A 26,921-nucleotide genomic window follows, 5' to 3' on the forward strand; every position below is an offset into this window, starting at 1 on the left:
TAGAGAGAGCTCCCCCTAGTGGTGGCTGTAGACAGAATCTGATCATGCATCTCTGTATACCGGGAGTTCCCCCTAGTGGTGACTGCAGACAGGATCTTATCATGTATCTCTGTATAAAGGGAACTCCCCCTGGTGGTGACTGCAGACAGGATCTTATCATGTATCTCTGTTTACAGGGAGCTCCCCCTAGTGGTGACTGCAAACAGGATCTTATCATGTATCTCTGTATACAGGGAGCTCCCCCTAGTGGTGACTGCAGACAGGATTTTATCGTGTATCTCTGTATAAAGGGAGCCCCCCCTCGTCGTGACTGCAGACAGGATCTTATCATGTATGCCTGTATACAGGGAGCTCCCCCTAGTGGTGACTGCAGACAGGCTCTTATCATGTATCTCTGTACACAGAGAGCTCCCACTAGTGGTGGCTGCAGGCAGGATCTTATCATGTATCTCTATATACAGGGAGCTCCCCCGAATGGTGGCTGCTGACAGAATCTGATCATGTATCTTTGTATACACAGACCTCCCCCTAGTGGTGGCTGCAGATAGGATTTTATCCTATATCTCTGTATACAGGGAGCTCCCCCTAGTGGTGGCTGCAGACAGAATCTTATGTATCTCTGTACACAGAGAGCTCCCCTTAGTGGTTGCTGCAGACAAGATCTTATGTATATCTGTATACAGGGAGCTCCCCTCGAGTGGTAGCTGCTGACAGAATCTTATCATGTATCTTTGTATACAGGGAGCTCCCCCTAGTGGTGGCTGCAGACAGAATCTTATCATGTGTTCCTGTATACAGGGAGTTTTCACTATGAAAGGGTTAAATAGCTTAGTTTCTGTCTGAAGCTTTCTGGTCGGTTTTATTTATGAGATGGTAAGTTCCCCATTCGTCTCATATTCTCGATTCTGGATTGAGAGTCGCAGTTTTACTTCCTTTTTGTAAACTACGACCTTTGACTGATTCTGAATTTTTTTTTTCAAAATGTGAATTATGAATGCAGCTCTGTATGTGATTGGAGTACATGACTGCACAAGAAACTTTGGCATCAATAGTAAGTCCTCTGCAGACAAGGGTCATGGTCTTGGTGCCATCAGTACCGGTCTCAGAGATTATTTGCGGGGTCATGCAGAGCTTTCGCTGTTCTCTATCAGTACAGAATCCAGGACAAAGCTCAAGCCGCGGCCAATGAAATGTTCCCTCTCTCGGTCCTATAGCAAAATTACCTGCAGCATCCCTTGTTATTGCTCTCTGTTATCAGCCATTTCTGCCAGGAGAATGATAGTACTCAATCTGTTGTGTGGCTAATTCCATGTTGCAGAATTGTGAATACAGCTTTGGATGTGACTGGAGTACAAGTAAGAGCAGCAATCTAGTGACCATTTATTATATGGAATGTTCTTTGTACATTAGGAAATAGAAATGACCTAACTGCGCAGATCTGTGGGGATCGCGGCTTGGAATGAAAATCTCAAAGAAGATTCAGTGGATCTCTGAGGTCTGATTGGTTTGAGACAGGATTCAACACCAAATGCTTGTCCATTTAGTTACTGCAGGTGATGCTGTAAGATCTCTATCTATTATTCTTTCCCCCTAGGGTCCATAATTACAGACAGGTTATGGGGGATCTCAGCAGGAGGTTGTGCTACATAAATATTCATTATAATGAAATGGCTGATAACAGAAAGCAAAGCCGGCAGTGAGTCCTCTGCTGTTACCTCCCAGCGCTCAGCATCACACACTCACCGTCAGATAGAGGAAGCGTCTCCTCCTCGCCTGCCTGGGGGCAGATACAGAACCCGGCCATTCGTGTGCAAACCTGGCATCTGCTGACTCAGCCGGTCTGGTGCTAAATCCCTGGTGTCAGCCCTGGTATCGCACTGAGGGGTCCGCGCTGGACAAGGTAGGACGCTGCCCGTGTGTCTGCGCTGTCCTGACGGGGTGGTGCGCACTCCGAGTGTTACCAGGGGCTTCTCCGGGGTCTGCCTGCACAGTGCCAAAGATACTGGAGGAACATGTGAGTACAATCTATTACTCCCTGTTATCAGCCATTACTGGGGAGGAGACTGTAGGACAGGAGACTACAATCTATTACTCCCTGTTATCAGCCATTACTGGGGGAGGAGACTGTAGGACAGGAGACTACAATCTATTACTCCCCGTTATCAGCCATTACTGGGGAGGAGACTGTAGGACAGGAGACTACAATCTATTACTCCCTGTTATCAGCCATTACGGGGGGAGGAGACTGTAGGACAGGAGACTACAATCTATTACTCCCTGTTATCAGCCATTACTGGGGGAGGAGACTGTAGGACAGGAGACTACAATCTATTACTCCCCGTTATCAGCCATTACTGGGGGAGGAGACTGTAGGACAGGAGACTACAATCTATTACTCCCCGTTATCAGCCATTACTGGGGGAGGAGACTGTAGGACAGGAGACTACAATCTATTACTCCCCGTTATCAGCCATTACTGGAGTAGGAGACTGTCATGAACTCATTTTCTGCTCCACCAGTTGAGAGTTCCCCTTCCGTTCTCCCTATGGTAGTGACAGGAGGTAGTGCGGTTGGTTTAAGTGGTAGTGATCTGCCACCTGATGAGGAAGATAACGATTGGATCTCTGGAGTATCAGACTGGATATAAGACAGCCGACGCCCTATCCAGGTGCTGGTGATTCAGTCTGCTTCTCAGGTCCTGGACTTCAGCTCTCTTCCAGTCTTCTCAAGTTAAGTTTGTTTTTTGCTATTGTTCACACTTGCGCTTGTTGGTCAATTCAGTTTTTTGTGTTATCAGCCTGCCCCTGCTGGGGCTATGCTGAAATTCCACTCCTATTAATCAGTATTTGCCAATCTGCTTTTTGTCCCTTATTAGATTGGCCTCTTTTTTGCTTTGTCTCAGAGTGCTGATATAGGTTTAGAAGTCTAGTGACTTCAGGGTTAATTTTGCTATCAGAAGTGTTGGACAATATTTTTGTAGGTTTTTTTTTTGACAGATTGCAGACAGTGTCTTTCCTTTTCTGTCCTTTTTAGTTAGCCGGGCCCCATCGTTTGCTCTGCCTATTTTCCTGCCTTTGTTTGCATTTTCATCTTGTTTCACCGTCAATACATGTGGGGGGCTGTCTTTCCTTTGGGGTCTGCTCTGGGGCAGTTAGTTTTCCTCTTTTCCTGCTTTATGTAGTTCTCCGGTTGTGACGAGGCGTCTAGGACCAACGTAGGAACACTCCACGACTGCTGCTAGTTGTGCGGTTAAGTTCAGGGATCTGCAATGTGCATAGTGACCAACTTCTCTGGTTTTCTGAGACTTAGCTTGTTGTCTTTTTTTCCTCCTCGGTTTCCCATTCATAACAGAATCACCAGCCATACCGCAGATTCTAGGGTACTCAAAAGCAGGAAAGAATTGTTAGAGAAAAAAAAAAAAAAGTGTCAGAATTTTTTTTTTTATTATGCATTTTTTCCTCTTTTTCTCTGGGGCCGTAGGAGTATTTTTTTCCTAATGGAGATTAAGCAACTGCCTGATCGTGTGGAGCAGCTCGCTGCTGAAGTACAGGGAATTTCCACCTACCTTATTCAGTCACATGCTGCTGAACCCAAGATTCCTACTCCTGATGGGTTTTCTGGGGATCGGTCTAAATTTCTGAATTTTAAGAATAATTGTAAATTATTTCTTGCTTTGAAGCCTAACTCATCGGGGAGCTCTGTGCAGCAGGTTAAAATTGTCATCTCCTTGCTGCACGGCGATCCCCAAGATTGGGCTTTTTCTCTGACATCTGAAAATCCTATTCTGACTATTGTGGATGCATTTTTTCAGGCCTTGGGGTTGTTGTATGATGAACCTAATGCCGTTGATCAAGCTGAGAGAACCCTGTTGGCATTAAACCAGGGTGTTATGAATGAGTCACCGAAGGAGGAAAAAAAAAAATACAAGCTAAGTCCAGAAAACCGGAGAGGTTGGTAGCTATCGAATTGCAGACCCCTGATCCCATTCACACAACTAACAGTAGCCGTGGGGGGTTCCTACGGTGCCCCAGACCCCTCGGTCACAGCCGGAGAACTAAATAAGCCTAAAGAAAGAAAGGGGAAATCTAAACTGCCCCAGAGCAGACCCCAAAGCAATAGACAGCCCCCAACATGTATTGTCGGTGAAAAGCAGATGAAAACACAAACACAGACAGAAAGACAGGTTGAGCAAACGATGGGGCCCAACTAACTAAATAGGAAAGGACAGAAAAGATGCTGGCTGCAATCCGCAAAAATTCTGCCAAAATAATGTCCAACACGTCTGATAGAAAAAAGACCCTGAAGTCACTAGACTTCAAAAACACTATATCAGCACTCAGGTATATTCTGAAGACTGAGCAAAAGATCAACTTGACCAGAGACAAAAATGGAGCTCAGCCTGTACCAACAAGGGCTGGCAGAACACAAACACTAAGTAAACAGACAATATCTCATGGAAAAATAAGAGAGCAAATACTTAGCTTTCAGAAGACAGGTACTGAACTGGTTTGCAAGAGCTCAGAGCAGAAAGGATCACCAGCACCCCTGTTGGGCGTCGGCTGCCTTATATCCACTCAGTGATTCCGGGTGTCCAATCAGGCTCCACCTGTTCAGATGACAGGTTCTTCCCAACCCAATCAATTTCACTACCTCTCTTCACCAGCTGAGGGAGTTCATCAGACATCAACGGTGAAGGGGAAAATGAACTCACAACACCAGGGTCGGGATCCTGCTGAGATGTACTGTCAAAAATTCCAAAAGTGGGCGGTCCTTACTACATGGAATGATAGTGCATTGGCAGCTCTCTTTCGGAAAGGTTTGTCAGAGACCGTAAAAGATGTTATGGCGGGATTTCCTGTTCCCTCTGGTCTAGATGGCTCTATGTCATTAGCCATTCAAGTTGATCGGCGTTTACGTGAACGTAAAACTACACAGGAGGCGCTGCCACCTTTTGAACAAATGTCTGAACCTATGCAATGTGATGGGGTTTTGTCTAGGGCGCAACGTTAGGAGTTTAGAAGGCGTAATAAGCTGTGTTTTTTCTGTGGAGATGCCTCTCATACTATTTCTGTCTGCCCTAAACGAGAGAAACGTTTTGCACACACATTTGCTGTGGGCAGTGTACAACCTAAGTTCCTTTTGGCAATTACTCTGATCTGCTCCTTGTCCACATTTTCCACTAAGGCTTTTGTGGATTCAGGAGCAGCTCTGAATCTGATGGATTTGGACTTTACTAAATGTTGTGGTTTGTCCATGACGCCTCTGCAGATGCCCATTCCTTTGAGGGGTATTGATGCCACTCCTTTGGCGGAGAATAAACCTCAGTTTTGGACCCAGGTGATAATGCGAGTTGCCCCAGACCACCAAGAAAATTGTAAATTTTTGGTGCTGCATAATTTGCATGATACTATTGTCCTGGGGTTCCCCTGGTTGCAAACTCATAACCCAGTTTTGGATTGGAAATCTGTGTCTGTGGTGAGTTGGGGTTGTCAGTGTGATCTTAGGGACGCTCCTGTTTTCTCCACCTCTCCTCAGTCTCATGATATTCCTGATTATCTGGCTGAATTCTCTGATGTATTTAGTGAGAGTAAGTCTGCGTCTTTGCCTCCTCATAGGAGTTATGACTGTGCAATTGAGTTGATGCCTGGGTGTAAATTTCCCAAGGGTCGGCTTTTCAACTTATCTGTACCCGAACATGATGCTATGCGATCCTATATTAAGGAGTCGTTGGAGAAGGGTCATATTAGACCTTCCTCGTCACCTTTAGGTGCTGTTCTTTTTTTTGTGGCCAAGAAAGATGGTTCATTAAGACCGTGTATTGATTATCGTTCCCTTAACAAGATGACGGTTAAATATCAGTACCCGTTACCTCTGATGTCTGATTTATTCTCCAGAGTTAAGAGTGCCTGCTGGTTTACTAAGCTTGACCTCAGGGGGGCGTATAATCTTATTCGCATCAAGCACGGGGATGAATGGAAGACGGCGTGATGCCTTTTGGGCTCTCTAATGCCCCTTCTGTCTTCCAATCCTTTATGAATGATATTTTCCGAGACTTTGTGGATAAGTTTTTGATCATCTATCTGGATGATATTTTGATCTTTTCTAGTGATTGGGATTCCCATGTGGAACATGTCCGGACTGTGTTCCGGATTTTGAGGGAGAATTCCCTGTTTGTTAAGGGATCGAAATGCCTCTTTGGTGTACAGAGGATTTCATTTTTGGGATTTATCTTGTCTCCATCGACTATTGAAATGGACCCGGCCAAGGTACAGGCCATTTATGATTGGGTTCAGCCTACTTCTTTGAAGGCTCTCTAGAAGTTTTTGGGTTTTTCTAATTTCTATCGTAAATTTATAGGTAATTTTTCAAGTATTGTCAAACCACTGACTGATCTGACCAAGAAGGGAGCTGATGTGCTGAATTGGTATCCTGAGGCTGTCTCAGCATTTCAGGAGCTTAAGCGGAGATTTACTTCAGCTCCAGTTTTACGGCAACCTGATGTCTCACTTCCATTTCAAGTGGAGGTGGACGCTTCTGAGATTGGTGCAGGAGCTGTGTTGTCCCAAAAAGACCCTGTGACTTCTAAGATGAATCCCTGTGCCTTCTTTTCTCAAAAGTTCTCCCCATCTGAACGCAATATGACGTGGGGAATCGGGAATTGTTGGCCATGAAATGGGCATTTGAGGAGTGGAGACATTGGTTGGAGGGAGCTAGACATCAATTTGTGGTCCTCACCGATCACAAGAATCTGATTTATCTGGAGTCGGCCAAACGCTTGAATCCTAGACAGGCTAGATGGGCCTTGTTTTTCACGCGTTTTAATTTTGTGGTCTCTTTTCTTCCGGGCACTAAGAATGTTAAGGCAGACACCCTTTCTAGGAGTTTCTTTCCTGATTCTCCTAATGTGACCAAGCCTACTACTATCCTAGGTGAGGGGGTAGTTCTTTCTGCCATTTCGCCCGATTTGAGACGCGCCCTGGAGGAATTTCAGGAGGATAAACCTGAGCGTTGCCCTATGGGAAGATTGTATGTTCCTGACCAGTGGAGAAAGAGAGTGATGTCTGAAGTCCATTGCTCCTCATTGGCTGGTCATCCGGGTATTTTTGGTACCAGAGATTTGGTGAGTCGTTCGTTTTGGTGGCCTGCCTTATCTCGTGATGTCAGGAATTTTGTACAGTCCTGTGGGACTTGTTCTCGGTCTAAACCCTGTTCTCGTTCTAGTGGGTTGCTGATGCCCCTGCCGGTGCCCAAGAGGCCATGGACCCATATCTCAATGGATTTTATTTCTGATCTTCCTGTCTCTCAGAGAATGACTGTTATCTGGGTGATTTGTGATAGATTTTCGAAGATGGTCCATCTTGTACCGCTTCCAAAGTTGCCATCTTCCGCTGAATTGGTGCCCTTGTTTTTACAACAGGTGGTTCGGTTACACGGGATTCCTGAGAACATTGTGTCCGATAGAGGGGTCCAGTTTGTTTCCAGATTCTGGAAAGACTTTTGTTCCAATCTGGGAATTCAGTTATCCTTCTCCTCCGCGTTTCATCCCCTGACCAATGGGCAGACTGAGAGAACAAACCAGACCCTGGAGTGTTATTTAAGATGTTTTACAGTATTTTTCCGACCATAAGACGCACTTTTTTCCCCCAAAATTTTTGGGGAAAGTGGGGGGTGCGTCTTATGGTCGCAATACACGGTACTAACCTTGTGGCTGGTGGCAGCGGGCGGGGCTCTGCGGTGCGGTGGTGGCAGCGGGCGGCGCTCTGCGGTGCGGTGGTGGCAGCGGGCTGTGCTCCGCTGCAGGGGCGGCGGGTCCACCGGCATTTCTTCGCAGCCCGGAGGCCTCCCGCACTTCCCTTGCTGGCCGCCGCCATGTTGCGGTGGCCTCCGGTAGCATGGACGCCGGAAATATGGCCGCCGATCCGGGGACGACGCATGCGCGGGATTAGATCTCGTCCCGAGATCTCGGGGGACGAGATTCAAATCTCGGCAACGAGATCTCGTCCCCCAAGATCTCGGGACGAGATCTGATCCCGCGCATGCGCCGTCCCCGGACCGGCGTCCATCTTTCCGGCGTCCATGCTACCGGAGGCCACCGCAACATGGCGGCGGCCAGCAAGGGAAGTGCGGGGGGCCTCCGGGCTGCGAAGAAATACCGGCGGACCCGCCGCCCCTGCACCGGAGCACAGCCCGCTGCCACCACCGCACCGCAGAGCGCCGCCCGCTGCCACCACCGCAGAGCCCACCTGTCCCAGCACAGCTGCCCCTGCCTCAGCACAGCTGCCCCAGCACTGCTGCCCCTGCTCCAGCACAGCTGCCCCAGCACAGCTGCCCCTGCACAGCTGCCCCTGCCTCAGCACAGCTGCCCCAGCCCCAGCACTGCTGCCCCTGCCCCAGCACAGCTGCCCCTGCCCCAGCACTGCTGCCCCTGCCCCAGCACAGCTGCCCCTGCCCCAGCACTGCTGCCCCTGCCCCAGCACAGCTGCCCCAGCCCCAGCACTACTGCCCCTGCCCCAGCACAGCTGCCTCAGCACAGCTGCCCCTACCCCAGCGCAGCTGCCCCAGCACAGAGCCGCCACCGCACGAGCCTGGACCACTGAATGACCCCTGTGACTACTTCTCCACCTGTGCCGGATCCCTTCCCAGGTAAGCTGAATTCGGACTGTAAGACGGACCCCTATTTGACAAATTATTTTTTTTTCCCTATTTTCCTACTGAAAATTGGGGTGCGTCTTATGGTCCGGTGCATCTTATAGTCCGAAAAATACGGTATATCTGCTGATCAAGATGATTTGGTCTCATTTTTGCCCTTGGCCGAATTTGCGCTGAACAATAGAGCTTGTTCTGCCACTCTGATGTCACCATTTTTCTGTAATTCTGGGTTTCATCCTCGATTCTCTTCAGGGCAAGTGGAATCTTCGTCCTGCCTAGGTGTAGACACTGTGGTTGTGAGAATGCAGCAGATATAGTACCAAGTGGTGGATAAGTTGTCACTCTCTCAGGAAAAGGCCCAGCGTTTTTCCAACCGGCGTAGGACCATTGGTCCCCGGTTTAAAATGGGTGATATGGTTTGGCTGTCGTCTAAGAATATTCCTATGAAAGTTGCATCTCCAAAATTTAAGCCAAGATTTATTGGACCTTCTAAGATTTTGGAGATTCTTGATCCTGTTTCTTTTCGATTGGCTCTTCCAGTTACGTTCAAAATCCATAACGTATTTCACAAGTCACTGTTGAAGAGGTTTGTTGAGCCAGTGGTTCCTATGGCAGCACCTCCTGATCCTGTATTGGTTAAAGGCAATGTGGAATATGAGGTAGAGAAAATATTGGATTCTCGTTTGGTTAGACGGAGACTCCAGTATTTGGTCAAATGAAAGGGTAATGGCCAGGAGGATAATTCTTGGGTCTCTGCCTCTGATATTCATGCCAATAAATTGGTTCGTGCTTTTCACCAGGCCCATCCTGATCGGCCTGGTGGCATGGATGAGGGTTCGGTGACCCCTCCTCAAGGGGGGGGTACTGTCATGAACTAATTTTCTGCTCCACCAGTTGAGAGTTCCCCTTCCGTTCTCCCTCTGGTGGTGACAGGAGGTAGTGCGGTTGGTTTAAGTGGTAGTGATCTGCCACCTGATGAGGAAGATAACGATTGGATCTCTGGAGTATCAGACTGGATATAAGACAGCCGACGCCCTATCCGGGTGCTGGTGATTCAGTCCGCTTCTCAGGTCCTGGACTTCAGCTCTCTTCCAGTCTTCTCAAGTTAAGTTTGTTTTTTGCTATTGTTCACACTTGCGCTTGTTGGTCAATTCAGTTTTTTGTGTTATCAGCCTGCCCCTGCTGGGGCTATGCTGAAATTCCACTCCTATTAATCAGTATTTGCCAATCTGATTTTTGTCCCTTATTAGATTGGCCTCTTTTTTGCTTTGTCTCAGAATATTTCAGAGTGCTGATATAGGTTTAGAAGTCTAGTGACTTCAGGGTTAATTTTGCTATCAGAAGTGTTGGACAATATTTTTGTAGGTTTTTTTTGGCAGATTGCAGACAGTGTCTTTCCTTTTCTGTCCTTTTTAGTTAGCCGGGCTCCATCATTTGCTCAGCCTGTTTTTCTGCCTTTGTTTGTATTTTCATCTTGTTTCACCGTCAATACATGTGGGGGGCTGTCTTTCCTTTGGGGTCTGCTCTGGGGCAGTTAGTTTCCCTCTTTTCCTGCTTTAGGCTTATGTAGTTCTCCGGTTGTGACGAGACGTCTAGGACCAGCGTAGGAACGCTCCACGACTGCTGCTAGTTGTGCGGTTAAGTTCAGGGATCTGCAATCTGCTTAGTTACCAACTTCTCTGGTTTTCTGAGACTTAGCTTGTTGTCTTTTTTTCCTCCTCGGTTTCCCATTCATATCAGAATCACCAGCCATACGGCAGATTCTAGACTGTAGGACAGGAGACTATAATCTATTACTCCCCATTATCAGCCATTACTGGGGAGGAGCATGTAGGACAGGAGACTACAATCTATTACTCCCTTTTATCAGCCATTACTGGGGGAGGAGACTGTAGGACAAGAGACTACAATCTATTACTCCGCCCTCTTAGCCCTTTGCTTTACTGGTTTGTGATCAAATTTTTCCTCAGAAGGGTCGATTGTGGACCGTTGGCGGGGGTGAGGATGGGCGGGGTGGTGCCAGAGGCTGTCCTGAGGGTAGTGGCCTACTCGGACGATGTCACCGTTTTTGTTTCTTCGCGAGAGGAGGCGATGGTGGTGATGCCAGAAGTGGAGAGCTACTCGGAGGCTTCTGGGTCCAAGGTCAACCAGGACAAGTGTAAGAGTCTCTGGCTGGGAGGCGGGGATCCGGGGTTTGATCTTACGGACACCCTCCCCAAACCCCAAGAACATGCCAAAGTAATAGGCATCGAATTTGGCCAGGGTGATTACTCCACGAAAAACTGGGAAGGCAGAATCAAAGGTGTCGCCCAAAGAGTGGACCAATGGAAGGTTGGTCTTTGACCCTGAGGGAAGGGGTTGGCCTGTGCAAAGCTTTCCTGCTCCCCTTGCTAATCTACCTGGGCAGCGTCTGTGTCTTGCCAGAGCTTCTCTGGACTCGGGTCTACAGTCTGTTCTTTCAGATGTTATGGGGGAATAGACTGAACCTAGTCAAGCGGGAGGTCACTTACCACACGAGGAGACTAGGGGGGTTGAATATGGTGAACCCCGTGGTGTTCCTAGTGAACACCTTTTTAAAGGTCAACGTGGCAAACCTCTGGAAAGAGAGGGCTCCTCCGTGGGTATTCTCCTGCAAGGGATGGTTTCAGCCTTTCTTCCAGGAATGGGAGACAGGGGGAAGATTGAAGGATCTTCGTGTCAGGATCCTGTCAGCGCCGGCGTGCAGCCTCCGCTGAGCAGGGACTCACCCGCACTGTAGGGGGGCCCAGGGTTAGGTACAGCCGGAAAGTACAGATACACAGGACCTGTGGACGCTGAAGTTAGCAAGCAGTCACAGGACCTATGGTCATGTGACTGCAAGGGGGCGGTGCTTAGCGTCCTGCTTTCAGAGATGGCAGGACACTATACAGAAATACTCAGAGTCAGGCAAAACTGAGGTCATGCACAGAGATATCAGTAAAGTACCAGGGATGAGACAGAACGGATAGTCAGGGCCAAGCAGGGGTCAAAACCAAACAGACATAGAAGATACCAAGCAGAATCCAAAGCAATATCCAGAGAACAGACCGAGTCGTACACAGAGAATCAAGCAACCAGAACACAGCACAAACACACTCAGGGGTCACCACACTATGCCAAGGGCAAAAGTATAACTGATGGGGATGGGAGCGTCCTGAGGCTATAAGAAGCTTTCCCAGAACCAATGAGAGGCCACTATAATAGGTCCCAGGTGTGCAGGTAACAGTCTGCACTGAGATCAAAACATTAACCCCAGAAGTGCCGGTCATCCAGCACTGGTATCATGACACTTCGCACACCGCACGGGCATCTCCCGGCTTATGTTACCCTGGTTTTGAAAATGATGCGCCGGTGGGGTCTGGGAATGTGGGAGGTGAGGTCCCTCCCGAGGAAACTCCTCGACATGCGGGTCTTGCTTTCGCATTTTAAGAGTCCATTGGTCCTCAAGGATTGCCCAAGTCGGGATCTAGAGGTTGGGTTGAGTTTGTTAAATTCTAATAGGATCCCCAAGAAGTACTGGGACTTGACTTGGCGCTGCTTCCAAGGTAAGTTGTATGTGAGGGACAATCTGAAGTACAGGAGCTCCGAGGACAGGAATTGCCCCCGTGAGGCTTGTGCTTACATGCTGGAAAGCATGGAGCACTTCCTGCTTAATTGTCCTTTTAATGCAGAGGTGTACAACAGGGTGGGAGCTTCCATTGGTTGGCCGCGGCTGGCTACTCTGTCCTATGCTGAGTGGGACTATGGAGCGTTCGGAGACCTGGGGAGAAGGGACCGAGTCACTTTATTTATAGTCAGTGCAGTGGTCAGGTACTTCACGTGGAACGCACGAGTTTTAGTTTTGACGCAGAGTAAAATCCTCCGTGTAGACGAAGTTTATAGCAGCATCCTAGGTGCCCTGGTGAAGGTCCGTTCTCTGGAGTATGAAAGACTGGGTGCCCGGAGGGCGGCCCATCTCTGGTGGGGTTTTTCCTTCGGGGTGCCTTAGTCCGTTAGTACTCCTATATCCTGGTGGTGGGCTGATGCCTTTTCACTCTAGAGCTTTGTTTTGAATTTCTGTCTCTTGAATAGGTTTGCAGGCATCATACTTGAGCCTTAGGCTGGGGTCACACTGCATTAAGGCAGTCCGTTTAACGGATTGCGTTACATCGTGGTGTAACGCAATCCGTTAATGCTGCAATAAACCCCCATTATCGGGCGCATCGCCAACGCATGCCATATTCGGCATGCGCTAGCGATGTGCCTTCATTCAGTGATGGACCCTCAGACGCGGGCTGCAGCGTCCGAGGGTCCGTCACCGCTAGCGCAGATGAAGCATCAGCACTAGCGGGTATAGCATAGTGCGATCGCGTTATGCTATAGAGTTAACACAGCCCGTCAACGCTATGCGTTGAACGTGCTGCTTTAACGCAGTATGAACCTAGCCTTAGGTGGTGAGTATGTAGGTTATGTTCTGTATTGATGGTTTATGTATATATTGTATATAGTGTTTTGTATGTATTGTATATATTTTATATATTGTGTATAATACAGGGTCTTAGTTAGGTTGGGTGGGGGGATGGGGGGTTTCAACAGCGGCTTTTTAAGAGACTGATCTGGCCTGGCCCAGGCCTCACCTGGGGAAGAACTTTGGGGCCTGATCCTAGCTTGGAGAATTCCTGAACTTTGTGGCCAGAGCTGGATCAAGGGTGGCGGGATAGTTAGAGTAGATGTGTGTTTATATATAGTAAAAATAAATTAATAAATTAAAAAAAAAAATACTTTTTTTTATTCTTTGTATATTGTGTTTGTAATTAAGTTTGTTGCAGTGTGAATGTGGTGGTGTAGGGGAGAGGCTGTGAGGTAAAGCGGTGTGACCGGTGGGTATTTGCTGTGTTTTGGTGTCATGTATAATATTCGGGTTAGTGTAATGTTTTATATAGTGTATATAATATTGTATATAGGGCGGTGTGAATGTAGTTTGGGGTTGTATATAATAGTATGAATGAAGCTGAGTCGGGGGTTTTACATGATTTTATATTTATTTATTATTTTAGGGGGTGCTTGTGTAATTATGGTAATTTCCTTTTTTTTGTTTGTTTTTTTGTTTTTTGTTTTTTTTTCTCTTTTTTAGTTTTCATTTCTTGTTTCTTTAATTTTCTTTGTATTTTTCTTTTTTCCCGTTTTGTAGGTCGAGAACTTTCCTAAATATTGTTTCCATTTCTGGTTTATTTCTTTGTGTTTTGTGTCTGATTTTGTCATATTGTTTTCTGATTGGAGTTTTTGTTCTTATGATTTGTTCTGTTGTGTTTTATTTTGTAATGTCATATGAAGTATTTTATAATAATAGAAAAGACCTACAATCTATTACAATCTATTACTCCCTGTTATCAGCCGTTACTCACCTGACCCTTCCTACATGAGCTCGGCAGACTGTGTTTTCTATGAGGAGGGTAAGAGACGTGGTACCTGACCCCTCACCATATGCCCTTCCCAGTCTCGCGTACACTAGACGATGGGATGGATTCTTGACCATCGGGTTTGGCCCCCAATGATGTAACGTCGGTGGGGCCCTGTGGTGTTGGGCGAGCAGACTATGGCGGACTGTCTGTGTATATAACACACCTGTTCTTTCTTCTCGTCTCCACAGCCGTGAAATAGAGATGTTTCTGTCCTGGATCCTCCTTCTCTCTTTGCTGCACCATGGCTGCTGTTTGCCTCTCTTAGAAGAGAGGGACGCTCTTCTGGAGCAGGAGGATGCCCGCAGAGCCGGCGGCGACATCGTCCTGGACGAGAAAGAAGTTGAGGCCAATAAAAACCTGATGGCAATAAAGGGGGCAGAAATGACTCAAGCCTTAAAAAGCGGCATCTTCCCTCCCAGCATGCACTTCTTCAATGCCCGGGGGCATATCCAGCAGAGCAAAGTGTTCAATATTCTCCGAGAGATGCCCAAAGGTGAGCGGTGGCGTTTTATGTGGTGTCTGGTATTCATAGCAGCAGTACCAGGCACAACCATGGAGTAGAGAGGCGCTGTGCTGGTATCACATGGTGGCTGCTCATCTGGTGCATTTCCCCTTATTCTGCCACCCATAGGGGGCGCTCTGCACTTACATGACTTTGCCATCCTGAGTGTGGATTGGTTGGTGAGAAATGCCTCGTATCTGCCAGACTGTTACATCTGCTTCACCAGCAACGGAGAAGCCAGATTCACGTTCTCCAAGCCGGCACCGGTGGGGAAGCTGCTGTCCAGCTGCTCCGGGTGGGTCCTGCTCGAGGCCTACAGAAAGAAGCTGGGAGACGTGACGGAGTTCGATAGCAGGTCAGTGATGGGGAATCATGGGGGTGGTCACAGGATGGGTCCCACCATGGATCGCCCGCTGCAGGGTCTCACCATTCACTTCTATGGGAGTCAAAATAACATCTGAGCTCATGGAGGGAAATGTAGCAGGAATACGAGGTGGTCAGCGTGTATAATATGGGTGCAGTGTAACGGGTAAATGGGGGCAGTGTAGTGGGTATATGGGGGGGGAGTACGGTGGATATATAGGGGGCCAGTGTGGCAGATATATGGGGTCAGTGTAGCAGGTATATGGGGGCAGTGCGGTGGATATATTGGGTGGTATGGCGGGTATATTGGGATGGTGCAGCGGATAAATGCAGCATTGCTGCAGGTACATGGGATGGTGCAGCAGGTATATGAGGTGGACATGCGGTTGTGCTGCAGGTATATGAGGTGGACATGTGGCTGTACTGCAGATATATGGGGAGCACATGCTGAGGTGTTGCAGACATATGGGGCGCATAAGCAGCAGTTCTGCAGGTATATGGGGTGCTCATATGGCGCACAGGCGGGTGCTGCAGATATATGGGGTGCATATGCGGCGGTGCTGCAGGTATATGAGTTGCACATGCTGCAGTACAGCCGGTATATGGGGTGCACATGCGGCAGTGCTGCAGGTATATGGGGTGCACAGGGGGCGGTGATGCAGGTATATAGAGTGCACATTCAGTGGTGCTGCAGGTATGTGGGGCGCACATGCGGCAGTGCTGCAGGTATATGGGGTGCGCAGGGGGCGGTGATGCAGGTATATAGGGTGCACATTCAGCGGTGCCGCAGGTATATGAGGCTCACATGCGGCAGTGCTGCAGGTATATGGGGTGCTCAGGCAGCAGGTATATAGAGTGCAGATGCTGCTCTGCTGCCGGTATATGGGGTGCACATGCGGCAGAGCTGCAGGTATATGGGGTGCGCAGGCGGCTGTGCTGCAGGTATATGGGGTGCACATGCGGCAATGCTGCAGGTATATGGGGTGCGCAGGCGGCAGTGATGCAGGTATATGGGGTGCACATGCGGCGGTGCTGCAGGTATATGGGGTGTGCAGGCGGCTGTGATGCAGGTATATGGGATGCACCTGCGGCGGTGCCGCAGATATATGGGGTGCACATGCAGCAGTGCTGCAGGTATATGGGGTACGCAGGCGGCGGTGATGCAGGTATATGGGGTGCACATGTGGCAGTGCTGCAGGTATATGGGGTACACATGCGGCAGTGCTGCAGGTATATGGGGTGCGCAGGCGGCGGTGATGCAGGTATATGGGGTGCACATGCGGCGGATGCGGCGGTGCTGCAGGTATATGGGGTGCACATGCGGCGGTGCTGCAGGTATATGGGGTGCACATGCGGCGGTGCTGCAGGTATGTGGGGTGTGCAGGCGGTGGTGATGCAGGTATATGGGGTGCACATGCGGCGGTGCTGCAGGTATGTGCGGTGTGCAGGCGGTGGTGATGCAGGTATATGGGGTGCACATGCGGCGGTGCTGCAGGTATATGGGGTGTGCAGGCGGAGGTAATGCAGGTATATGGGGTGCACATGCGGCGGTGCTGCAGGTTTCTGTATATTTCTCTCTTTTTCTCCAGTCTGATACGTAACCTGACGTTGCTGACAGACTCTCCGGAGCAGGATTACCCCACCCAGGACATAGTGTGGCGCAGGTTTGAAGGGGCTTTCATTGCTGCCTCCGGCCTCATCCTCTACGCCCCGGTCTTTAAGGAATATTTCTACGAGGGTCTGAAGGAGCTTTATCACGACCAGATCCAGTATGTGGAGCTGCGGACGATGCTCGCCCCGGTGGGTTCAGTGCACCTTAGCTTCAGTCCGTAGCTTTAGGATACAGTTTCAGGCCTAATACTTTTGCGCTGTTGCCCCCAGGTTTACGAGCTGGATGGTACGACTCATGATCGCGCCTGGTCAGTGGCGACTTACAGAGACATCGTCAACCGGTTCAAGGAGGACCACCCAGACTTCTTAGGAATGAAGATCATTTACACTGTGCACAGGTAGTCTTCTGTCTAGTTACGCACTTGCAGCCATATAGAGCAGAGTTCATCCTGAGCCTCCTAGTTCATGTACAGGATCTACGTCTACACAGTAGTTGGGAGTCTGTAGAAAGTGGGTGATCGCCCCAGTGGGGCAGCCGATTATCTAGATGTTCACCCCTATAGTGAGCGTCCATCATAGTGGTCTTAGCAGTATATTGTGCCCTCTCCCTCAGACATGAGGATCTCCCGGCAGTGAAGGAGGCCGTGCATTTTGCGATGCAGCTGATGTCACAGTTTCCCGACTCCATGGCCGGCTTTGATTTGGTAAGAAATATGAGCACAGACGGGTGGACATGCAGAGCCGGGGGCATCGTTTCCATGCAGTGACCCCCGATTCCTTCCCTTTCTCTATAAGGTTGGCCAAGAAGATGCCGGCCACTCACTGTACCAGCTGCGAGAAGCCCTTAGCATCCCCCGCAAGATGGGGGTCACCCTGCCGTACTTCTTCCATGCTGGAGAGACTAGTAAGTAAGTGAGGTGATGGTGTTGTGAGGGCCGACATCCATCCTGGCCGTCCACTCTGGAAGTGGAAGAGTTAAATAAAATTCTTAATCCATTAATGAAAAAAGAGGTGTGGTATAATCAAAGAGGGCGGGGCAAAGCACCGCACCGCCTAAATACTGTCATAAAGTATCAAAATAATACCGCCATATAATGGTCAAAAATGATTACTGAACCGGGAAAAAATAATACCGCTATACAGTGATCATATGAGATACATATACAGTGCAAAAATAATACTGCCATATATAGGTCAAAAAGGATTACTAAACTGTGCAAAAATAGTACCGCCACATCATGGTCATATAATAGACACACACACATATATATATATATATATATATATATATATATATATATATATACACTCACTGGCCACTTTATTAGGTACACCTGTCCAACTGTGTGTTAAGACTTAATTTCTAATCAGCCAATCACATGGCGGCAACTCAGTGCATTTAGGCATGTAGACATGGTCAAGACAATCTCCTGCAGTTCAAACCGAGCATCAGTATGGGGAAGAAAGGTGATTTGAGTGCCTTTGAACGTGGCATGATTGTTGGTGCCAGAAGGGCTGGTCTGAGAATTTCAGAAACTGCTGATCTACTGGGATTTTCACGCACAACCATCTCTAGGGTTTACAGAGAATGGTCCGAAAAAGAAAAAAAATCCAGTGAGCGGCAGTTCTGTGGCCGGAAATGCCATGTTGATGCCAGAGGTCAGAGGAGAATGGGCAGACTGGTTCGAGCTGATAGAAAGGCAACAGTGACTCAAATTGCCACCCGTTACAACCAAGGTAGGCAGAAGAGCATCTCTGAACGCACAGTGCGTCGAACTTTGAGGCAGATGGGCTACAGCAGCAGAAGACCACACTGGGTACCACTCCTCTCAGCTAAGAACAGGAAACTGAGGCTACAATTTGCACAAGCTCATCGAAATTGGACAGTAGAAGATTGGAAAAACGTTGCCTGGTCTGATGAGTCTCGATTTCTGCTGCGACATTCGGATGGTAGGGTCAGAATTTGGCGTAAACAACATGAAAGCATGGATCCATCCTGCCTTGTATCAACGGTTCAGGCTGGTGGTGGTGGTGTCATGGTGTGGGGAATTTTTTCTGGGCACTCTTTGGGCCGCTTGGTACCAATTGAGCATCGTTGCAACGCCACAGCCTACCTGAGTATTGTTGCTGACCATGTCCATCCCTTTATGACCACAATGTACCCAACATCTGATGGCTACTTTCAGCAGGATAATGCGCCATGTCATAAAGCTCGAATCATCTCAGATTGGTTTCTTGAACATGACAATGAGTTTACTGTACTCAAATGGCCTCCTCAGTCACCAGATCTCAATCCAATAGAGCATCTTTGGGATGTGGTGGAACGGGAGATTCGCATCAGGGATGTGCAGCCGACAAATCTGCGCCAACTGTGTGATGCCATCATGTCAATATGGTCCAAAATCTCTGAGGAATGCTTCCAGCACCTTGTTGAATCTCTGCCACGAAGAATTGAGGCAGTTCTGAAGGCAAAAGGGGGTCCAACCCCTTACTAGCATGGTGTACCTAATAAAGTGGCCAGTGAGTGTATATATACAGTGGGGCAAAAAAGTATTTAGTCAGTCAGCAATAGTGCAAGTTCCACCACTTAAAAAGATGAGAGGCGTCTGTAATTTACATCATAGGTAGACCTCAACTATGGGAGACAAACTGAGAAAAAAAAATCCAGAAAATCACATTGTCTGTTTTTTTTTTCATTTTATTTGCATATTATGGTGGAAAATAAGTATTTGGTCAGAAACAAGCAATCAAGATTTCTGGTTCTCACAGACCTGTAACTTCTTCTTTAAGAGTCTCCTCTTTCCTCCACTCATTACCTGTAGTAATGGCACCTGTTTAAACTTGTTATCAGTATAAAAAGACACCTGTGCACACCCTCAATCAGTCTGACTCCAAACTCCACTATGGTGAAGACCAAAGAGCTGTCAAAGGACACCAGAAACAAAATTGTAGCCCTGCACCAGGCTGGGAAGACTGAATCTGCAATAGCCAACCAGCTTGGAGTGAAGAAATCAACTGTGGGAGCAATAATTAGAAAATGGAAGACATACAAGACCACTGATAATCTCCCTCGATCTGGTGCTCCACGCAAAATCCCACCCCGTGGGGTCAGAATGATCACAAGAACGGTGAGCAAAAATCCCAGAACCACGCGGGGGGACCTAGTGAATGAACTGCAGAGAGCTGGGACCAATGTAACAAGGCCTACCATAAGTAACACACTACGCCACCATGGACTCAGATCCTGCAGTGCCAGACGTGTCCCACTGCTTAAGCCTGTACATGTCCGGGCCCGTCTGAAGTTTGCTAGAGAGCATTTGGATGATCCAGAGGAGTTTTGGGAGAATGTCCTATGGTCTGATGAAACCAAACTGGAACTGTTTGGTAGAAACACAACTTGTCGTGTTTGGAGGAAAAAGAATACTGAGTTGCATCCATCAAACACCATACCTACTGTAAAGCATGGTGGTGGAAACATCATGCTTTGGGGCTGTTTCTCTGCAAAGGGGCCAGGACGACTGATCCGGGTACATGAAAGAATGAATGGGGCCATGTATCGTGAGATTTTGAGTGCAAACCTCCTTCCATCAGCAAGGGCATTGAAGATGAAACGTCGCTGGGTCTTTCAACATGACAATGATCCAAAGCACACCGCCAGGGCAACGAAGGAGTGGCTTCGTAAGAAGCATTTCAAGGTCCTGGAGTGGCCTAGCCAGTCTCCAGATCTCAACCCTATAGAAAACCTTTGGAGGGAGTTGAAAGTCCGTGTTGCCAAGCGAAAAGCCAAAAACATCACTGCTCTAGAGGAGATCTGCATGGAGGAATGGGCCAACATACCAACAACAGTGTGTGGCAACCTTGTGAAGACTTACAGAAAACGTTTGACCTCTGTCATTGCCAACAAAGGATATATCACAAAGCATTGAGATGAAATTTTGTTTCTGACCAAATACTTATTTTCCACCATAATATGCAAATAAAATGAAAAAAAAAACAGACAATGTGATTTTCTGGATTTTTTTTTCTCAGTTTGTCTCCCATAGTTGAGGTCTACCTATGATGTAAATTACAGATGCCTCTCATCTTTTTAAGTGGTGGAACTTGCACTATTGCTGACTGACTAAATACTTTTTTGCCCCACTGTATATATATATATATATATATATATATATATATATATATATAGTGATGTAGTGACCACTGTGCCCACTAGGGGGCGCTGTGTGGATGTCCCGAGAGAGAGAATGAGTGGCAGAATCCTGAAGGACTGTTATGTATCTCAAGGTGGGTGGCCTTGAGATGGAGACTTATGTGTGTGTGTGTGTGTGTGTGTGTGTTGATCAGCAATGATATTGCTGAGGTTTTGTTTCAATTTGTCAGGGAGAAGTCTCCAGGTAACTGAGGAGACGGGCAGGCCCAGTTACCTACAATCCCACCCAGGGGCTGTGTTTGAGAATGTTATGATAAAAGTGTGTGAATGGTTCAAGGACCTGTGATGAGGTCATAGCCATGTGACCCGGTGGGCGTGGCTACGGACCGTATAAGGTGGCCAGGGTGGGTCACATGAGGTGAATGCAGGGACCTGGTTGGTCCGTTTTGGAAGGCCCCATCTGGGAGAGATGGGGGCTGTCTTCCTGACAGCAAGGAACGCTGTGTTGAATGGCTGCACGTGCCTGATGATTCCCTGGAGGGAATGGACGTCTGCAGCCTGATGAAGGAACTATGAGGAAACCCTGACGTGGGTGAGATAACTGGGGCAGAAGAGCCTGTGTATGCCTAACCTGTGTGACCACAGGGATTACAGAGCTGAACTCTGTCATGGACGCTATGCTGACGTTACGAAGTTTATGTTGCTGCTGTGGGTCTAAGATGGTAAATAAACCACGTGGACTATGATTGTTTTTAGAAAACCTGTGCCGGATCTGGTTTTGTGGCTGCTAAGCGAGTATCCCCTACCCGAATAACAGCGCTACCTTACTATATATATATATATATATATATATATATATACATACAGTCATGGCCAAAAGTATTGACACCCCTGCAATTCTGTCAGATAATATTCAGTTTCTTCCTGAAAATGATTACAATCACAAATTCTTTGGTATTATTATCTTCATTTAATTTGTCTTAAATGAAAAAACACAAAAGAGAATGAAGCAAAAAGCAAAACATTGATCATTTCACACAAAACTCCAAAAATGGGCCAGACAAAAGTATTGGCACCCTCAGCCTAATACTTGGTTGCACAACCTTTAGCCAAAATAACTGCGATCAACCGCTTCCGGTAACCGTCAATGAGTTTCTTACAATGCTCTGCTGGAATTTTAGACCATTCTTCTTTGGCAAACTACTCCAGGTCCCTGATATTTGAAGGGTGCCTTCTCCAAACTGCCATTTTTAGAGCTCTCCACAGGTGTTCTATGGGATTCAGGTCTGCACTCATTGCTGGCCACCTTAGAAGTCTCCAGTGCTTTCTCTCAAACCATTTTCTAGTGCTTTTTGAAGTGTGTTTTGGGTTATTGTCCTGCTGGAAGACCCATGACCTCTGAGGGAGACCCAGCTTTCTCACACTGGGCCCTAAATTATGCTGCAAAATTTGTTGGTAGTCTTCTGACTTCATAATGCCATGCACACGGCCAAGCAGTCCAGTGCCAGAGGCAGCAAAGCAACCCCAAAACATCAGGGAACCTCCGCCATGTTTGACTCTAGGGACCGTGTTCTTTTCTTTGAATGCCTCTTTTTTTCTCCTGTAAACCCTGTTGATGCTTTTGCCCTAAAAGCTCTACTTTTGTCTCATCTGACCAGAGAACATTCTTCCAAAATGTTTTAGGCTTTTTCAGGTAAGTTTTGGCAAACTCCAGCCTGGCTTTTTTATGTCTCGGGGTAAGAAGTGGGGTCTCCCTGGGTCTCCTACCATACAGTCCCTTTTCATTCAGATGCCGATGGATAGTACGGGTTGACACTGTTGTACCCTCGGACTGCAGGGCAGCTTGAACTTGTTTGGATGTTAGTCGAGGTTCTTTATCCAACATCCGCACAATCTTGCGTTGAAATCTCTTGTCAGTTTTTCTTTTCCGTCCACATCTAGGGAGGTTAGCCACAGTGCCATGGGCTTTAAACTTCTTGATGACACTGCGCACGTTAGACACAGGAACATTCAGGTCTTTGGAGATGGACTTGTAGCCTTGAGATTGCTCATGCTTCCTCACAATTTGGTTTCTCAAGTCCTCAGACAGTTCTTTGGTCTTCTTTCTTTTCTCCATGCTCAATGTGGTACACACAAGGACACAGGACAGAGGTTGAGTCAACTTTAATCCATGTCAACTGGCTGCAAGTGTGATTTAGTTATTGCCAACACCTGTTAGGGGCCACAGGTAAGTTACAGGTGCTGTTAATTACACAAATTAGAGAAGCATCACATGATTTTTCGAACAGTGCCAATACTTTTGTCCACCCTCTTTTTTATGTTTGGTGTGGAATTATATCCAATTTGGCTTTAGGACAATTCTTTTTGTGTTTTTTCATTTAAGACAAATTGAATGAAGATAATAATACGAAAGAATTTGTGTTTGCAATCATTTTCAGGAAGAAACTGAGTATTATCTGACAACATTGCAGGGGTGTCAATACTTTTGGCCATGACTGTATATATATATATATATATATATATATATATATATATATACACAGTACAGACCAAAAGTTTGGACACACCTTTTCATTCAAAGAGTTTTCTTTATTTTCATGACTATGAAAATTGTAGATTCTCTCTGAAGGCATCAAAACTATGAATTACCACATGTGGAATTATATAATTAACAAAAAAAGTGTGAAACAACTGAAAATATGTCTTATATTCTAGGTTCTTCAACATAGCTACCTTTTGGTTTGATTACTGCTTTGCACACTCTTGGCATTATCTTGATGAGCTTCAAGAGGTAGTCACCGGAAATGGTTTTCACTTCACAGGTGTGCCCTGTCATGTGTAATAAGTGGGATTTCCTGCCTTATAAATGGGGTTGGGACCATCAGTTGTGTTGTGCAGAAGTCTGGTGGATACACAGCTGACAGTCCTACTGAATAGACTGTTATAATTTGTATTATGGCAATAAAAAAGCAGCTAAGTAAAGAAAAGCGAGCGGCCATCATTACTTTAAGAAATGAAGGTCAGTCAGTCCGAAAAATTGGGAAAACTTTGAAAGTGTCCCCAAGTGCAGTGGCAAAAACCATCAAGGGCTACAAAGAAACTGGCTCACATGAGGACCGGCCCAGGAAAGGAAGACCAAGAGTCACCTCTGCTGCGGAGGATAAGTTCATCCGAGTCACCAGCCTCCGAAATCGCAGGTTAACAGCAGCTCAGATTAGAGACCAGGCCAATGCCACACAGAGTTCTAGCAGCAGACACATCTCTACAACAACTATTAAGAGGAGACTTTGTGCAGCAGGCCTTCATGGTAAAATAGCTGCTAGGAAACCACTGCTAAGGACAGGCAACAAGCAGAAGAGACTTGTTTGGGATAAAGAACACGAGTAATGGACATTAGACCAGTGGAAATCTGTGCTTTGGTCTGATGAGTCCACATGTGAGATCTTTGGTTCCAACCACTGTGTCTTTGTGCGACGCAGAAAACGTGAATGGATGGACTCTACATGCCTGGTTCCCACCGTGAAGCATGGAGGAGGAGGTGTGATGGTGTGGGGGGGCTTTGCTGGTGACACTGTTGGGGATTTATTCAAAATTGAAGGCATACTGAACCAGCATGGCTACCACAGCATCTTGCAGCGGCATGCTATTCCATCCGGTTTGCGTTTAGTTGGACCATCATTTATTTTTTAACAGGACAATGACCCCAAACCCACCTCCAGGCTGTGTAAGGGCTATCTGACCAAGAAGGAGAGTGATGGGGTGCTACGCCAGATGACCTGGCCTCCACAGTCACCAGACCTGAACCCAATTAAGATGGTTTGGGGTGAGCTGGACCGCAGAGTGAAGGCAAAAGGGCCAACAAGTGCTAAGCATCTCTGGGAACTCCTACAAGACTGTTGGAAGACCATTTCCGGTGACTACCTCTTGAAGCTCATCAAGAGAACGCCAAGAGTGTGCAAAGCAGAAATCAAAGCGAAAGGTGGCTACTTTGAAGAACCTAGAATATAAGACATATTTTCAGTTGTTTCACACTTTTTTGTTAATTATATAATTATATATATATATATATATATATATATGCACTGAAACCCATATACTGCCATACAGTGATCAAATAAGATACATATAGAATGCAAAAATAATGCTGTCATACAGTGCAGTGGTCATATAAGATTACTATACAGTCAAATAATAATAATGCTGTCATACTTTGGTCATATAAGATTTCTGCTCATCTCTACATTACTGCCTCTGTGTGATACTGCATATTTTGACTATTAGGCCAGTACCGGTGACCATATGACAGTGTATTGCTTCATTAGGCTGGCAGGGTATGGACGTAGATGAAAATGTGCTGGACGCCCTGTTGCTGAACACATCCCGAATCGGTCACGGATATGCTCTAATTAAACACCCCGTGGCTCAGGAGATGTCTCTGAAGATGAACGTCCCTCTGGAGATCTGTCCAGTCTCCAATCAGGTCAGCTGGGGGGCCGCTGGCCATCTTCATTACATGTGACCTTGCACTTTGTCAACCGTCGCCCATTTTCTGACTCACACTTTTCCTGTGCAGGTCCTCCTCTTGGTGTCTGACCTGCGCAACCACCCTGCGGCTACTCTGCTGGCCGACGGCCATCCATTGGTCATCAGCTCGGACGACCCATCCATTTTTGGCGCCCAAGGGCTGTCGTATGACTTCTATGAGGTGTTTATGGGAATTGGGGGCTTGAAGGCCGATCTGAAGACCCTCAAGCAGCTGGTGGTCAATTCGATTAGGTAAGTGATACTTCACTGTCTCAAAACGGGGACACTGGACGACCAGCAGATTGCACCACTCCCGGCATCTCGGTAACGTGGCATTACATGGCAGCCATTCAGATAATCCATACATGTAATGCCACGATGACTCCAATGCTCCACAGCATGAGCCACTCTCTTTTTGGGCCTACAGAAATGGTCCCGAGATGGGCACCGACTTCTTTGATGCCTAAATGCAAGTGTTTTGGTCTAAAGCTACCTTTTGCAGTTGTGTTTCATTACAAATTTTGTACTATTTCACAGGCTTTTTATCTAACAAGCACTGCTAGCTGCAGATAGAGTTAACTGAGAATCTGTCAGTGAGCTCCTTCTGACTATTACTGGCACCCTCATCTCCCAAATCTATTGCAGGTTCAGCTCTCTGTCTCCCGAGGGGAAGGACAGGCTGACGGACATCTGGCAGAAGAAGTGGGATACATTTGTAGGCGATTTGGCTGATAAGACCCACGAAGAGCAGGAGTAGAGCGTCACGCTTCACCAAAGCTCACGGCGTCCCGTTATATCCGAGAAGGAAAAAATAATCAACCACAAAAATACTTTATACAACATGGAGCAAGATGGAAAGAGAGTGAATGTGTGTGAAGGAGGGTGAGCAAAACTGGAGGACAACGCAAGAATGACGTGACTGTGTGCAAGATGTAGACATTGTGCTAGTAAATCCTGGATATTAGCGCTAGACCCGCTGCTTCCACCATTAATCCCTGCGGTTCCCTCACCCCTGGGGACTGTATAAGGGGAATGATATCCCGGTAGCAGAGGCTTATTGCTAGTGCCACGCCGTGCCGTGTAGATGTCTGAGCCTTTACTGGTAAATGAGGGCTACAGGCTGTGTGTACGGGATCTAGAATGTAAGGTCCTCTGGAGCAAGGACACTTGTGGGAAGGGGGGATATGCTCTTTGTGCAGCACGGCTATGAATGTGTTAATAAATTACCCCTATTGTATGTGCTTCAGTCTTCATTACAGATTTCTCTACTGCGGAGATTCACTGCCATCATTTACACCTGAAAAATAAAAATAAATTATGTCATCTATCCACAAGATCAGTGGTGGTCCTAGCAGTCGGACCCCCTAGGGATCACCTATCTACAGGACTTTGGTCTCATGTTCGGTAATGGTCCTAGCAGCCCAACCCCCAGAGATCAGCAAGTTATCACATATCCAAAGTACCTTGGTCTTGTGAACAGTGGTGGTCCTAGCAGCTGGACCCCTAGAGATCAGCAAGTTATCACATATCCACAGGACTTCGGTCTCGTGATCAGTGGTGGTCCTAGCAGCAGGACCACTAGAAATCAGCAAGTTACCACATATCCACAGGACTTCGGTCACGTGATCACTGGTGGTCCTAGCAGCAGGACCACTAGAGATCA

At 47.3% G+C, this 26,921-nt stretch overlaps 1 protein-coding gene across 3 annotated transcripts in view; it reads left to right on the forward strand.

Annotated features, from left to right (window-relative positions):
* The window catches only part of ADA2 (adenosine deaminase 2), a 56,527-nt gene extending 30,032 nt beyond the window's left edge, over positions 1–26,495 (forward strand). For 2 of the 3 annotated variants that reach the window (XM_073544116.1, XM_073544118.1), the window contains 9 exons: positions 14,297–14,601; positions 14,740–14,965; positions 16,563–16,773; positions 16,855–16,982; positions 17,198–17,288; positions 17,380–17,488; positions 25,057–25,214; positions 25,308–25,510; positions 25,904–26,495. In XM_073544116.1, the coding sequence (XP_073400217.1) occupies positions 14,310–14,601; positions 14,740–14,965; positions 16,563–16,773; positions 16,855–16,982; positions 17,198–17,288; positions 17,380–17,488; positions 25,057–25,214; positions 25,308–25,510; positions 25,904–26,015 (1,530 nt within the window). In that variant the 5' untranslated portion in view covers positions 14,297–14,309 and the 3' untranslated portion in view covers positions 26,016–26,495. Of the gene's footprint in view, positions 1–1,866; positions 2,015–14,296; positions 14,602–14,739; positions 14,966–16,562; positions 16,774–16,854; positions 16,983–17,197; positions 17,289–17,379; positions 17,489–25,056; positions 25,215–25,307; positions 25,511–25,903 lie in introns of those variants that run through there. The other variant, XM_073544117.1, reaches the window with a different exon arrangement.
* The last annotated feature ends 426 nt before the right edge of the window (positions 26,496–26,921 follow it).

The sequence above is a fragment of the Dendrobates tinctorius genome, unplaced genomic scaffold, assembly GCF_039654945.1.
Source record: "Dendrobates tinctorius isolate UK_male_01 unplaced genomic scaffold, ASM3965494v1 ptg000136l, whole genome shotgun sequence".
In the NCBI taxonomy this organism is placed as follows: domain Eukaryota; kingdom Metazoa; phylum Chordata; class Amphibia; order Anura; family Dendrobatidae; genus Dendrobates; species Dendrobates tinctorius.